The sequence below is a fragment of the Leuciscus leuciscus genome (assembly GCF_965113295.1).
Source record: "Leuciscus leuciscus genome assembly, chromosome: 22".
NCBI classification, from domain to species: domain Eukaryota; kingdom Metazoa; phylum Chordata; class Actinopteri; order Cypriniformes; family Leuciscidae; genus Leuciscus; species Leuciscus leuciscus.
The window spans coordinates 9,795,115-9,811,372 of NC_138746.1; the positions used below are offsets into that span (position 1 = coordinate 9,795,115).

The following is a 16,258-nucleotide window of genomic DNA, read 5'->3' on the forward strand; positions in this document are numbered from 1 at the left end:
GTGCGAAATAACAATTAAGATCCATAAATGACTTTATAATTCAATTTATGCTTAATACAAAAATGTGCTCATTCACTTATGGCAATAATTATAAAGCTAATTGCGGTATTAACAAAGTAATATTACACGAGTCTTAGCCTGAGGAAAAAAACATTCATCCTTTTTATCCTGACGCTTTGGGATTTTGATAAGATGTGCAATCATCAACAGAGTTTGAGAGAGCGTAACATTTTATTAATTTTTTGCAGGCACTGTTTTATTACTCACAGTGGTTCAGAGCTACAAAAACATAATGAACATGTAAATAGCATGAAGATTAGCACTTACAGAAGACACGACAACAACACCTAAACTGAGCGGAGAGCAGAGCGCACAGAGATGAACGATGGGAGACGTAGTCAAGTTCAGACACACATGCACACGCTCACACAGATGCATGAAGGTCACTGAATTGTATTGTTAAAGGTCTGAAACAGATTGTGTTTAATAGATAATCTTGTCATAACAATCTATTTATATACAAAAATATAAATAGATGTTCTGTCTGTATATTTTTATTTGTACTATCATCTGGCTGTTGCTCTTGTTGCATTAGTCTGAAACCGTGAGACTGTCATTAAGAAAGACAATGTACAGAATATATTTAGCTACAGGGTACGACACAGTACATAACAGATGTTCAAAAAGGGAGACAACAAAGCCGTCTATGATCAAGATAACATCTAGCAAAAGACAAACCACATGGAAGCATTAATAAATAAAACAAGCAAAAGCACCGAAAGCACAACAGGAGATTGAGAAAAAGACTTTTGAGAGTCGGGTCAAAACACGGCACTTTTGCTCACGCGCTCCGTTCATCTGTTTCTCAAATCGAATAGGACTCTGAGATCAGATTAAACCTAATTAAAGACAAATCCCTAGTAAATGGCCGCTTTAGACTATTACCAATAGAGAAGGCATCCATGGTTTGTGTTATGAAGACTGTACGTTTTCAAATGCTTTCGTTTTGATACTCTGTGTGATGGGTCTGTCTAAAGCTCTTCTCCTGAAGAAAGTACATCAGACCGGTTTCCAAATATGGGTTGATTAGCCGTAGGAGCTCAGATGAGTCATCCAATTACGCTCACAGAAATCTAGCCATTCGCAAAGAGATGTCTTGAATGCGCAAGAGAGTGATGAACTCTAATTTGTACTAAAGGACACTGAACATTTGTGCATTGTAAAGGCTGCTCTGTTCCTTTTGTTCGATATATAAAAATACACATGAACCCTAGGAAATATTAAGCACATTGGCATTTCTTTGTGTCATCTGTTCCAGAGACAGCTTGTTAGTTCAAGACAAGAACATTTCACAGTATTGTTAGGCTAATTCCTGGTAAATGGCTTCTGGGTAATTCTTGAGCAAAATAAGAATTCTATTCACGTAACCTTCAGATATCTATGCTTTGGTTTGATTAGGACTCAGCAGAAGGCAGGTAATTCAAACAGAAATGTTATTTTAAGTTAAAAACAGAGATATTAACACATGTAAATATTAGTTTTCTGACAAGTAGCTAGCAATAAATTAGTATCCGAAGCACCTAATATATCATATCTACTTTTCATTGCAAATAATAATATTATGCTTCAGCCAGAGAGTTAATAACCTGAAGTTAACATAGTTGCATTAGTGATGCTAATACTGCAGTTCAAAAAATCTGCAGATATTTTGGCGGATTTTCAAGAGATCATTTTAAACTAGGCAATGTACATGAGATCTGTTTGATATGGCCTGTGCAGCTGGTGAAACTCTTAGCATTTCCTTCTCAAAAACTGAGATCGCTGATAATATTCAGTTGGCATCAATGCAGAATCACTGTCCTTCTAAGATTCAGATCCTCCAATTAATCACATCTCATGTACAACTAACTATTAAGTTAGTCACATTAAGTATTAATACATCCAACTCAAGCCTCACATGTTCCCATTTCTCAAAGATTTAAGCTGCCAGCTGTAGCAGATGGAGATTTACAGATGATTTGCAAATATTACTAGAACTGAGTCCCTCTCCAACTTGCCCAACATCTCTAAAGATACAGATATCCAATCCAGTAGACAAGATTGAAGAGGCCAAAGGCGGTTGGGAAGAATATTCGGGAGTAGGAGTCGATTTTGGAGACATGGACATGCATTCTGTTCTCACGCCAAGCTCCGGAGCGACAATCATCAAAGCAGCAGAAGAAACTGGCGCAGTCTTTCCCGTCCAGACATTCATACGCATAATCATCATCATCGTCATGGTAGGGAGCAATATTGTTCAACTGCAGCAGAGATGTCCCTGGTCTGATGTTAACCGTGCTGGGTTTCTACAAAGAGGAACAGCAAGGTCACAAATGCCTCATTGCTAAAACAGTGTGCAGTACAAAAGCAAATGCCATAGCTGCTGCACAGCACACTCAATTAACTGCAAACAAAAGTACAATGTGACCTATTCTAACCTGAGCTGTGAAGACGTTAGTCAGCTTCTTAGTACTATTGTACATATCATTGATCAGCTAGGTGCTTAATGACTTGTTCTGTGTTCTAAGTAACATAGTTTAATATTTTGTCATTTGATCATCCTTGTGTGACTTTATATTATTTGTATTTATTTGTTTTTTAAAGAATATGCTCGCTATTCTTTTTTAATATAATTCAAATGTTAGATTTGTGTGAGGAACAGACCAGATTGATGTCGTTATGTCAGAATATTTTGACATTTCAGTCCTCCTTGGATTGTTCATGTGAGAAGTAGCAGAGAACCATTCTTGTGAATCGTACCTTTGCTATGACTTGGTTCATTCAATTCACTAATTTAATAATCGTTTTAAAGTTCATCACACACAATGTTGCATATGGCTTCACAAGCTTTATCAAGTTTTATGGACCATTTTTATGATACTTTTATGGTGATCCTTCATTCTTAAAAATAAAAGGTTCTTTCCTGGTTCCATGAAGAACCTCAAACATCCATGGAACCTTTTCATTGCGCAAACGTTTCTTTATAGTGGAAGATTATTAAAATGTTCTTCACACAAAGAAAAAAAAAAGGTTATTTTCAGAACTGTTCACTGAAAGGTTCTTTATGGAACCAAAATCGATTCCTCATTGTGAAAAGCCCCTTTTGGAACCTTCATTTGTAAGAGTGTTTTAGAAGCTTAAAAGCTCAGATTCCCATTAGTTGTAATAGAAAAGAGCCATCAGCACATTATTCAGAATTTCTTTTTGTTTTCCTCAGAAATTAATGTACATTTTGAATGACATGACGGTGATTAAATAATGAACTGGCCCTTTAAAAACAAATTAAGTTCATTCACCTGTGCATGGCTTGATTTGGTCTTCTTTTTCGGTCGATTGCTTGTGAAATAATGTAGAGTCCCATATTCCATTAGAGCAGCAAAGGTGAAGATGAAGCAGACAGACACAAATAGATCCATGGCTGTCACGTACGACACCTTCGGCAAGGACTTCCTCGATATGGTGCTTAGGGTTGTCATGGTAAGCACAGTTGTGATACCTATGCCAATCATGATGCACAGTAATTGAGCAACCCATTGAAGCATTTCATTTTCATTTTAACATACATTTGTATTCATTCTGAGGCTTTTTGAAATTACCTAAAGATGTTCTGGCAGGTACAGCATCCTTGTTAATCCAGAAAGAGACCCAGGACAAAACCACAATCATACTGCAGGGGATGTAGGTCTGGATGGTGAAGTAGCCCATTCTCCGGCTCAGGTCAAAGAAAATAGTCATAACCACGTATTCTCCTGTTAATAATAATAACAACCGCTCGTGTTTTAATAATAAGAATTGTTAATATTATCATGAATTCACATAATATAAAACATACTATGTACTTACTGTAGTAATGACACTGACTAACTGGGTAATAACTAGGTACTAACCCTGAACCTACCCCTAAAGCTTAACTTAAAACATGTAATTACCTTACATTACTCAGTACTTTTGTGGGTAAGTACATTGAAAGTGCACGTACTGTAAAATAAAGTGCAACCAAATTAGTTTTATCTTCCCATTTTTCATTTTCCAAATGTACTATTATTACCTAATTACAATACAATCAATAATAACTGCTTGTGTATTGTTCTTGTTATTACTATTGATTACTGTAAATCTACTGTTATTAATGATAATAAATATTATTATTATTAATATATGCTCATTTATTGATGTTATTATCATTAACATTTAGTTCAGATCTACTATTATTATTAATCTTATTATTTATTCCGTATGTTCATACCAGACTGAGTGTTTGCAACATCAGAAGTGTTCCGTAGGCCCACAAAGGCAAATTGGTAAAGCCTCCAGAAGCGCTGGTCTGCAACTTCAACCGAACGACGCTGCCATCTATACTGGATCTCATTCTTTGGATACCCATCTGCAAATGGAAAAAAGCACATCCACCAGATTACATGTGACCTTTCATTTCAGTATGCAAATGACAAATTTACAATGATGGCAGAATGGCATTGAGTAGCACTCAGTTAGTGTAAAGCGCGGCATGCCCTTCCCATGCCCACAGTGGATGATGACAAATGAGAAGCTGAAGCATGGTGCTAATAAAGGAATGAGGGGTGACGTAGACTGAGAAGAGGAGAGAGGGGTTGGAGAGAGGTCTGGAGAAGGATGGATTCTGTCCTCACTCATTCCAAGGTTGGAGGATGGTAGCTGCTACAGGCCAGCTGTAATGTTAAGGTTTGTTTGGCCGATATTGGCAATGCATGGTTGGTTGACAGAGGCAATGTGTGGGGATTGGCTGCCTGGCGGCACTCAGGACAGGACTGAGGCTGAGTGACAAATTGACATAAGAATTTAACACCTACAGCTTGAAAACTCCAGAGGGCACGAATGTTCATCCATGGGAAAGTTATGCAGCTTAAGGTAGCATTCCGCATTAATAGTCAACCTAACAAAAAAGAATAATAGACAATAGCAAAACAAACAAAAAATGTTGATTGTGACATTTTTGAGGCTTTGATATTTGTACTCATTTGTACATCAGAGATCAAACCCTCTTTCTGATTTAACAGTCCCTGACATAAATATGTGAATCAGATGTAATGGCTTAAACGTGCTGCAACAGACAACGGGTGTAATTCCATACAAAAGCAAATGTTACGGGAACAGGAATACGAGGACACAAACAGCATTCACTCGGCTCACAATGTTAACCGCAGACACACCTTAGAGTATACATCACTCTTCCATTGCTCCAGAGCCGAAGAAGGCGATTCGGTGTCGTGATCCAGTGGGCGTCAGATTTACGCGAGTTGCGGAAAAACGTGTCGGGGATCCAGATTTTTCCCACCATGTTGCTGTTGAGCATGAGGACTTTCATTGAGCTGTTAAATTTGAGTCTGCTGTCGTACCACGTCTGAGCAAAGAAGATGTCGATGGTGTACTCCTAAAAAAAGTAAAAAGCCTTACAGTTGCTTTTGTAACCGTGAAATTATGTGGCTTTTGCTTGTGACTGAGTATGATGGTCGTGAAATGGATCTAAACAGGTTGTTTACAGTGTCTGTTTTGTTTACAGCTCTGAACATAATGTAGTATTATATATTTCTGCTCACCATATTGATGGGATCTACCGGGCCAATGCTGTTCACGTACACTGCCGCCTCAATCACAGTCGGTCTCACTAGAATAGAATTTCAAACACAAATATATTCAAATTACATAATCATAACTATCAAATGAACATAAAAAGATAAAAATACATAAAAATGTTACAATATCAAAACGTATTCAGCATGCTTTTTGTCACATCTTTCATCGTAATTTGTTATTCCAAAGGAAAATTTGTCTTCAGAATCTTTAATCATTTAATAGCTTGCTGTTCCTCTTTTTCCATTCTCTTTCTGCATCACTTAGAGTGGACTATTGAATAATGTTAACCAATAGCCAAACAGCTATTTTTAGCAAACTCGCATTCAGTCTGGCTCTGTCCTAACATGTAACCATCCAATCTATTCCCAATAAGTGGATAAAATCACATTTTCTCGCTGAATTTCCTGTTTCACTCAGAAATACACCACCTTACAGAAGTGAAATGGGCTGCAAACGCAATTCACATTTCCTATAACAGCCACACAAATTACTCAAAGCTGCCTGAATCTTCTTACTTGCGGGTTTCTGTCGCAGGAAATCCAGTCACAGAGGCATGACAAATAACACAAACACTGCTAGTTCACCTGCAATCATTCAGCACTTGCTCTGCACTGATTACCTGAGTTCTTCTCATACTTACACTCTCTCTCTCTATCTCAGACACATGAAACACAGATAAAGAAGGAAGATCAATAGTGATTTGGGTCTATTGTACCCAAACACCACTGAGATAAATCCTCTTAAATAATTGAGCTCTAGTCAGCTGCGTCGCTTCCAGAACACTGATGTACTGAGAATAAAGTGACTTGTACAGCTCTGGTGTAGAGAAAAACCTCAGCAAAATCCTAAAGCCAAACTACTCTTCATTTCATACTGCAAAAATGCTGATGGTCTCTTAAAAATGATGATTACATAGAAATTCTGAACTACTCAGAGGGTTTAATTGTCACAGAATGTTCCTCTTCATTAGGATTTATAATAATGATGTCATTATCTTATAATTATTAACATTTTGCAGTTGCCCATTAAGCTGTAACACTGTGTCTGAGGGTCATAAACAGGCCTAGACAGAATCTTCAGGAATTTTGCCAATTTTGGGGCATTCTGTGTGGGCCTGGATAAGCATGCAACCTTTTCCAAACAATGACTTGCCTCCGATATCTGGTCTCAGTTTGTTGTCATAACCTTGCAGTAATTTGTTTAGGATAAAGGTGACGTCGCTCTCGTAGACTTTTGGTGATAAAACCCATGTTTTATTGATGGGGACATCCTCATAATCTTCCTCCTCTGCTTTGCTTGGGCCAAATGCCATGCTGTCATAAAAGCAGAAACAAACAGAGGGAATATAAGTAGACAGACAGCAGAGAGGTAAATAATAGAGCAATATTCCATTTAAAACAGAGAATAGTTAAAAGAGCAGTCAGTTTATATTAAGAGCTTAAAATCTAAAGAGCGAGCGACTGATTTAAAGAGCTAAATATGACAGGCAGAGTGAGAAAGAGAGAATTTGATGAGTTTTATGGGAAGAACATATAAAATAAGTCATAAGTGACTGTAAATATATGAAAGCGCGAGAGTTTTTTAAATGAGCTCAGCGCTGGAGATACAAAGAGGAGGTTCTAATAAAAGAATGCCGTGATTAATGAAGATGTGTTCTGGCACTGGAGGGAGGAAACATCTGAAGGTGAGGGGTTTAAATTATCACCCACAACTCTCTCTCTCACTCGCAGTATATGGTGTAAGAGCTTCTAAATTTATTCTCTGGTGCATTATCTGTAGGAACTCAACGGGTATCATTTCTAACTGAGATATGCACCAATCCCATGGACATGAAATGTCTAGACTAGGTCTCCTCTGATGTCACAACTTCAGACTTTTTCTTTGGAGAAATGAAGGTGATGTGCATCAAAGCTATACTGGCACAAAAGGCAAGAAAATCCATCAAGATGTTTCAGCCACCTGGGTATCTGAAAAACATTCAAAACAAGATTCGGTCCCACTTTATATTAGGTGTATTAACTACTATGTATATACTTTCGGGGGAAAAAAATTGTTTTGTGATGTTTTGTGTTATGTTTAGTTAATGGGTAAGGGAAGGGGCAACAGTGTATAGATGTAATCAGAAAGATTAATTACAGCTGTAATTGCTGCAGGCATTTTTAATTATAAGTACAATGCAAAATCATATCTGCCCATGTACACAATAAGTGCATTGTAGGAAATGATTAATTTAAATGTTAGTGCATACTGTAGTATGAGTTAAAGACACTCAATATAAAGCCTGTCTCAAGATTCATGTCTTCATGCCTGTTATTCTGTAAAAGAAAATTGTTTAAACAGTAGATTTAGTGTGCTCGTTCAGTTGTGTGTACTGTCATTCATCTAGATGTAGTCAAATTGATTAAAATGTGTTCACATCTGATCTGAATGGTCTAAATATGTATCCTCAAAAAGTACCCAGTAAATGTGATTTATATATTTGAGCTTTGTCTATAAAAAAAAGGTAAATTCCCATACATATACAACTAATGAAAGACAGAAAAATCAATATGAAGAATCCCTGTGGATGAGACCCGTGGGTGGAGAGAATGTAGGTTATTGATCCCTGTAGGCAGAGCGCTGAGTAGTTAATGGAAAATACAGACAGAATATTTTCCTCAAATGCAGAGTTACAAATTGTCTGGACACAATAGTAGCCTCTGAATGACCTTTGTGAACCTCGGAGACATGCTCTAAAAACCCTGACAAATGCACAGTTATAAGGCCTAAATAAATAAATAAATAAATAATAATAAAAAAAGCATTTTCTGCCATAGATGAAACACTTTGGTTATTGTCAGTCACTTTTTAATATGAGTAAATGAGAGGAATGTAATCTTACAAACCAAGTATGTTTATTCTATTAAGCATGTGCACATTTACATATCATTGAATACCTTAAATGAGCTGCCAAAAATCAGCTGAAGGAAACCAAAGTAGTTGGTGTTAATGTGGACTACAACTTATGCATAACATTTAGCTACATTTACAATGGAGAAATTGTGACATAACCTTCCAATTTGACCACATGATGATGCAAAACCTAATAGTGTGTGAGCAATGTAGTTTGGGGTGTTGTTTGTTGAATTGCAGCTGAATGTATCCTCAAGGTTGTTTGTAGACTGACATTGCTCGTCCTCGCTAAAAAGACATCAACACGAATGCTCTAAGCAAAACTGTCATTTACAATCAATATTAATAGTATCAAATGTATTCATGGTACACACAACTGCACGTGTCGTGATTGACAATTATTTGCAGAAATGTTTAGGTGGATGTGCTACAAGGAAAACGTAAAACTAAATCGTTCTGCACCAGAATTCCGCCTAAGTGTTGTTGGTCAAGGGCTATTTTTGTAGTCATATTGATTGCACCCCTTGTTTCTTTAGTCCCCTCTGAAACAAAAACTTACCAGACTCCAAGCAGACCGGGCAACAGCCAAACCAGTGCTTCTTTTCTCCGGCGGCGATGCAGCAGAACCATCGTGCGAACGCTCGGTTTATAACCAAACAATCTCCAAAATGAATTAGAGCGATCAAAGCTTTTGAAAGATTCAAGCGATTAGTAAAACGACAATTGAGCGTCAACGCATGCTGTCAGCTGTTGTCTAGTAAACAGCATAACGCTTGAGCCTATGGTCTCTCTGTCAGGCAGGCAGCAGACGCGGTGTGGATGTGAATGGTGAATGCGGGATTTTGCTGATTGCGGCACCGCTGCGTTCCGGTACGTTCACACGGGTCGTCAGCGTCAACGCTTCCCATTGACTTTGAATGGGTGACGTCAAGCGTTGCCGAAAAGAATTGTGGATCCGTCGGCGGTGCTTCACTGGCGTTGCTCGCGGCAGAAGTTGAGAATTTTTCAACTTCTGCCGCGAGCAACGCCAGTGAAGCGCCGCAGACGGAAGCGTCAGCCAATAGGATCGCTCTATGCAAATACAGTAGCCAGGCGGCAGCCAATCACGTTCATCCTGTTCAAGAGCAGCAAACTGAGGATACATTTTAAATTTCATTGGCTGACGCTGCTATGACCATGGCGTCAGTGCCAAACTTCAGCCACGCCTTCCGTCAAGCGTTGACGCTGACGCCCCGTGTGAACGTACCGTTCCTCCATCGTTCTGCTGAGCGAGACGCTCTCAGTGTTCCGGGAATTATTAGAAACAGCCTGTAGGAAAAGAGCTGACTACTCTACCTCAGAGAATTCACATCAAGCGATGATTTATGAGACCTTAACTTAGTTTTGCTGTTGTTGGGGATTAATAAAGTGGCAAATGCGACAATTTTAGGCGCTGCACCAAGATACGTGCAAAGTGACCATCTTAACCCTAGAATGAATAAAGGGGGTAAAACTTACATGGTAGCCTATAATGTAATGTGTGTGTGTGTGTGTGTGTGTGTGTGTGTGTGTGTGTGTGTGTGTGTGTGTGTGTGTGTGTGTGTGTGTGTGTGTTCAGTGAGCTTTTCAAAGGAATTTCTGTCAATAATGTCATGTCAATTTCCTGTAGAATCTTTTGCCTCCCCTAATTAGTCCACTAATCTTAAAGACGGTAAACAAACCACTAAAGTTTGTTGTTGTTTATAGGCTATAGCCTACTACTTTTTATCGTACATTATTAAGTGATTAAAAACAGCAATAGTATGCTTTGTCAATGTAGGCTACATCTCGTTCTCAACTGGAAGAGCTCGAGCAACGTTCTGTTGCTATGGTTACCTCATCAGACGAACCTTGCATGAGTTCGGGTTGGGTTGGACTAACGTGACATCTCTTCACGAGCATATTGGCGTTTATATGGTTGGATTTTAACTTAATTGGACCTAACTTTTGTGGTAAATTAATAGTTTTTTGAAAACAAGGTTGAAATGTATACTTAGCCTATGTAGGACTACAGTAAAAAATTAAATGTAATATTCCTTAATCTTTTGGGGATTCAATGCTTAAGGCCAGTTCAGCAGAGTTCACACCACATCGTTGGAATCACTTTCATAACGGTTTTATCCAGTAAAAAATAAATAAAAAATTGACAGCCAATAAAAAACCATCCTGGTGTGACGAGTTTGAGTATTTAAAGTGACAGACAAACACGCGCTTAGAATAAACAGAACGATATTGTCCGCTAGTGTGGACGGGACGCTATATAACTTCTTTATCGGTCTTGGTGTGAACATGCCTTTATAGACTAATTGGAGAGAAGGGGTCAGAATTTGGAGTGTTAGATTAATATTTTGTATTATTGGGAAAAACAATTCGATTCTCTTACATGTTTTATTGTTAGGCTAATTTTCATCCTTATCACACAAAGGAATTCATTAGGCATAGACAAAAACTGTCAAATTCTGAACAACGCTGACTGACTGACTGACTGACTGACTGAATGTAAAAATGCAGTGTAAGGTTATACCAAGCTGTATAAAAACAATAGAAATGTATTTCCCCATTTAGGTAGCTCCTTGTTCTGGAAGGTATTCATCTCCTGATATATATATATAGACTGGCTGTTCATTCATTATTGTCAGCTCCATGGAGAGCTCCATGAAGAAGAGTAGAAAGAGATTGCCTGAACCTCATCCTCATAATAATTCCCTCTTCTCATTTCCATCACAACATATTCTGAACCTAATAATAACAAATGCAATTTAAAATGTCAGACCTTCAGATTTTCAGAAAATCACATGACTTTGGTTTCAACAGTTCATAGTAGAAAAATCGACTATAATGATGAGTTTAAATAAATTATTTATATTTATTTTCAGCCCCTCTTCATGGTGAAGTACTTTATATTCAGATGTGCTCTGATGCTCTGAATGGAAGAAATCTGTATTATTATGTCAGCCATTAACATTCTGAGAGAAAATTATGTGGATCTGAGACGTGCCTGAGATTTTCTCTGCTGGACTACACACACACACACACACACACACACACACACACACACACACACACACACACACACACACACACACACACACACACACACACACACACACACACACACACAATAACCGCAGACTCTATAGCTTAATATGCAGTGAAATAATAATTTATTATCTATGTATATTACAGTTTTAAATAAACGTTACTTTCCAATCCACTTGATTAATCCCTTAATTTTTGTAGTGGTATAAAGTTTTGATATACGTTTTAAATCGGTAAATCCAACAGCCCTCTTCTGCTGAATTAGCAAGGCCACACTATACTAAAATCTATTTTATACCTTTAACACAATACTGACAACCACTATTAAAAGGAATAGTTCACCTAAAAATGATTCCATCATTTACTCACCCTCAAGTCATCCTAGGTGTGTGTGACTTTCTTCTTTAAGCAGAACACAATCAGAGTTATATTAAATAATATCCTGGCTCTTCCCAGCTTTGCAATAGCATTGAATAATGTCAGAGTTTTTGAAGATCCAAGAAGCGCATCCATCCATCATAAAAGTAATCTATACGACTCAGTGGGTTACTAAATGCCTTCTGAAGTGAAGGGATGGGTTTACATAGTGTATATGTTATGTTTACACAAAGATATACATACCGGTATATTTAAAACGGTATAAATCACTGGCTTTTCATTTTTGGCAGAACAATTCCTTAACACTGGTGGTAAAGAGAAATCCACATAATGAATCAAAGTTCGTCAAAAGTAGCTTTTCAACTACTGTGGTAAATATTACAGTTTTTTACAATTGCTGTAGGACCCATTTCTCAATGCTTAAGTCACTCTTTCAAAACTCTTCACACACAGAGCCCAACAGCAGTCTGTGTGGGCTAAACTGTAGATTATTTATCATTGCTTTGACACAAAATGCATTCAACCACGACATCTTTCAAATGACATGAATTCATTTCTCACTCTGACGCAAAAAACACCTAAATTATGTACATACAGGCAATTTGCACACGCATACTCTTTCCAAAACGGCTAAACTTCAAAACCCAGCATAATCAAAACTGGAAGAGACATATTGAAACAAATTTACAAAAGAAATTGTGTAATGCTACCTGTTGTTGGTGTTTTTAGGTCATTGTTTTATGAGTGACAACCTTTGTGTTATGGAAGAATGGCTTGATTTGAGACACTGTATGAAGTGTTTTGGGAGTTTCAGTGCATTTTGAATGTGAAATTTACTCAATTTACTGCAATGCCAAGCTGAAGGTAGGTAAGGAGAATGTGTAAAGTGTTGAAAAAGTGGCCTTGCGATTGTAAAAAAAAAAAAAACCTGTACAATTTAGAAGGTGCACGGTGTCAAACACATAAATGAAAGCTTTAGCGTAAGTTCTGCCGGGAAGACTTAATTGTTACGTCTCTTATTACCTTCTCATCTATCCAATCGTGTTCTAATACTTATAGTATAAAATATCACATGTCTGAGTTCGCAGGTCTGACGCCTACATTCACCTCCATCCTCCCCAACACCACCAGGATGGTCCCTTCCCAGACCTCCCAGGGGGTCGGCTGCGCCCCTGCCTTCGTCTTCAGGCAGGAAATGCAGATTATATACCCTTGGATTGCGAGCTACGGACGGGGCCTACTCCAAATAACTTTATATCATAATTCTTGTTTGCTGGACTGTTAATAAATGCATACTTGTTACGTTATTACTATGTACTCTGGCCCTCCCAAGTCTTTCTGGTAGAAATATAAAACACCTTTGTGGTAACATGCAGGGCCTTCCTTTGAGCGGTGCAACAGGTACGATCACGCTTTGGGGGGGCCCGCGGAGAGTACACACATACTAAACACAGAGAACTAACAGTCAACTTCTGTTACACACTTTAAGCATCAAAGCCCTTTGCATGTCCCCTCAGTTGCCAGGCAACTCTACCAAATCCTTATTCATGCTTGGCTGGTTTCTCTGTTGTGGAGGAATCCCAATCCCATTCCCCCTCCGTTTTCACCTATTTTTATCTGCAATCTAGCAACCTTTCATCATTTTTTTTTTTTTTCATCTCACGCATGAACATGTAAGCGTAAACATGGGCACAGATGAAATCTATAATTTTCCCTGCATGCTTCTTTGGTAACCTCATATGCATTATTGTCACTTTCGTCTTTTAGGACACTTTTTTTCCCTAATGCTATCAGTACTATGCTATTATAGTACTTTTAGAATTAGAATTATAGCTTTTATTTATATATTTTCAGTTTTCATTTTAGGTTTTGGTAATTGTGCTTTTGTCATGTTTTAAAAACTATTTCTATTTCCCTTCAATATATTTTTATTTCAATTTTAGTATTTCAACTTTTTTCCATCTAATATTTTACTTTATTTTATTAAATACAGAACACACATTTTAATAGTTTCGGCAAATGATTACATAAGATTATAGTAAAGTACTGTAAAAAGTGTATGTGCATGTGCAAAAAGAAAATTGCTGCAATCCTATATTCCTACTGAATTGCCATTGTAGTGCATAAATGCCACCATGTTGTTTGTTCTCTCCGATTGTTGATTTATCACAGGCGACAACAAATCAAATCTTGAAAAGGAAAGTGCCGTGACATTGTCAGTCTGTTTGAGAGGAGGAATGGAATTAGGAAACAATGAAATACATTCTCATTAAACAAACAATTACAATTTGGAGCTGCAGCTTTACGTACACATCATGTTCAAACATTCTCGACAGGTTCCAGAGATGAAGTAAACACCATATTAGTATGAATGATTTAGTTTTGTTCTCATATAAAAAAAAAATTCTCATCACGATGCGCATTGTTAGCAGAGGGATCCATTGTAAACGCTAAGCAGTGTTTGTGAAGGCTTTAAATGGCTTCAGCCACAAGCAAACACACACTTCTGTGGATTCTATGGCTCTGTGATCTTTCACATCTGATAAACCCTCACAACATCCTCGCAGATGTCGCTTGAGGCAGAACGCTTTGTTAATTCCACCTGACAGGGGATCAGCATCAGTTCCACCTTAAAAGGGGCCAATAAATGAAATCCAATTTAGTTTTTGAGTCTTCCCCCCCCCCCCCCCCCATTGGCTAATGATTGTACTACGCACAAGTGGACACATCTGTTCTGACAGATGCTTGTTTGTACCCAAAGATATGTTTTTCTATATGGTCCAAAGGAGTGAGGGGAGGTTAATGGAGAACTGTTTTTCTCTGTTTAGCTGTGTGTGTGCATTGATAGCTATATCTCTATACAGGCAGATACTGCTTCCATAACCGAATGAGATGAGCTGGGAGCGTTGCTGTTATGCTATTAAAGGAAGATCTTAGATAAATGCACACAGGCTGCCGGTTCTCTATTCAACGCTGCTAATCTCAAATTCTGCTGGTTAGTCAAAGCGGAGTCAGCTATACAAAAAGCCTTTAGACAGAATAGTGAGACAGATTGAAAAGGGAATGAAATGCAGGAAGACAATATGGATTGGGGGCTAGTGGATTTACAAGAAATGCAGACTTTTAAAAGCAGGGCGATAAAAGAAGCAGCTGGAACAGAGCGAACTTATCAATGTGTATTGACTTGTGCCACGTCAGCTCGCAAATGCCATTCCACTGAATCAGACTGAGTTTAGTTAACTAAAACTAATGCATAAAAACTATTTTTGTTACATCTGTTATAAATGTTCACTGAAACTAAATAAAATATTAAAAACGTGTTTTATTTCAGCAGTACTGACAGCATTTCTCATTTTTATTTAGTTTAACTTGATGTACTAAAAAACTAAAACTGAAATACAAATTAATAAAAACTGCATAGGGATATATATATATATAAAATAAATCTAATAAAAATGACAAAAACACATTTTTTTCCCCAAAACTTTAATTCAATTTAATCCTTAAACGCATACCTCGGGTCTTTAGTGACCCGGGACAGGACGTCATTCGCTACCCTCCTCCTCATTCATTTTTATAAAAATTAGACATCAACCGTTCTTAGTATTCCTCAATCAATTAATTATAAACAATATAACATGAAAAAAATATATAAAAGAATGCCTGTTTTCCCATACATTTTTGGTAAAAATTGTATAGGGTCGCTATAACAACCTAAGGTGTGTAACAGTGTACTGTGTAAGTATATTTTTTCTGCACAACAATAATTTAATCTTTGACTAAATAAGTGCAATTCATCGTTATTCCACAAGGTGGAACTGACTGATACACAATGATGAAGTGACGTTTCACTCATAGTTACCGCAGGCAAAAAACAAAACACAGATCATCAGCAAAACTTGATGGTGGATCTGGTGAAGAAGCTGTCAGCGATCAAAATATTGATTTTAAAGATGTTGAAAATGATAGTTTAGACTAGAGAATATGTTTGAGGTCGCGAATATGAGCCAGATGCTGAATGTACCGGGAAAGGAGCTCTGATTAGGACAGAGATGATGGTATAAAACATCTGCTCAAACTGAACTCTTCCAAGCTCCAAAAGGCTATGCTTTATTTTATTCTTCTGTAATTGTTACTCTAATATCAGGAGAGTTTTATATTATCGCGACAGGTAACGTTAGAGATACATGCGTGTCAGATGTAGATCCAGGTCACTAAAGACCGGAATACATCATAATGATTGGCGAAACATGCATTTAGTTAACCCCAAAATGAAAAT

The 16,258-nt window shown here is 37.6% G+C and overlaps 1 protein-coding gene across 2 annotated transcripts; it reads right to left on the bottom strand.

Annotated features, from left to right (window-relative positions):
* Window positions 1-212: 212 nt before the first annotated feature.
* Window positions 213-9,407, bottom strand: gabrg1 (gamma-aminobutyric acid type A receptor subunit gamma1). Of its 2 annotated transcripts, none has more exons than XM_082154708.1 (9): window positions 9,104-9,407; window positions 6,805-6,965; window positions 5,616-5,683; window positions 5,229-5,449; window positions 4,869-4,951; window positions 4,286-4,423; window positions 3,636-3,788; window positions 3,336-3,535; window positions 213-2,345 (listed from the first exon to the last, which is right to left on the bottom strand). In XM_082154708.1, exons 1-9 carry the CDS (start codon window positions 9,172-9,174, stop codon window positions 2,067-2,069), a joined length of 1,374 nt encoding a protein of 457 aa, XP_082010834.1. In that variant the 5' UTR covers window positions 9,175-9,407; the 3' UTR covers window positions 213-2,066. The 2 variants fall into 2 exon arrangements, with proteins under 2 accessions (XP_082010834.1, XP_082010835.1); XM_082154709.1 differs by having other exon boundaries at window positions 5,616-5,679; window positions 6,801-6,965.
* Window positions 9,408-16,258: the final 6,851 nt, after the last annotated feature.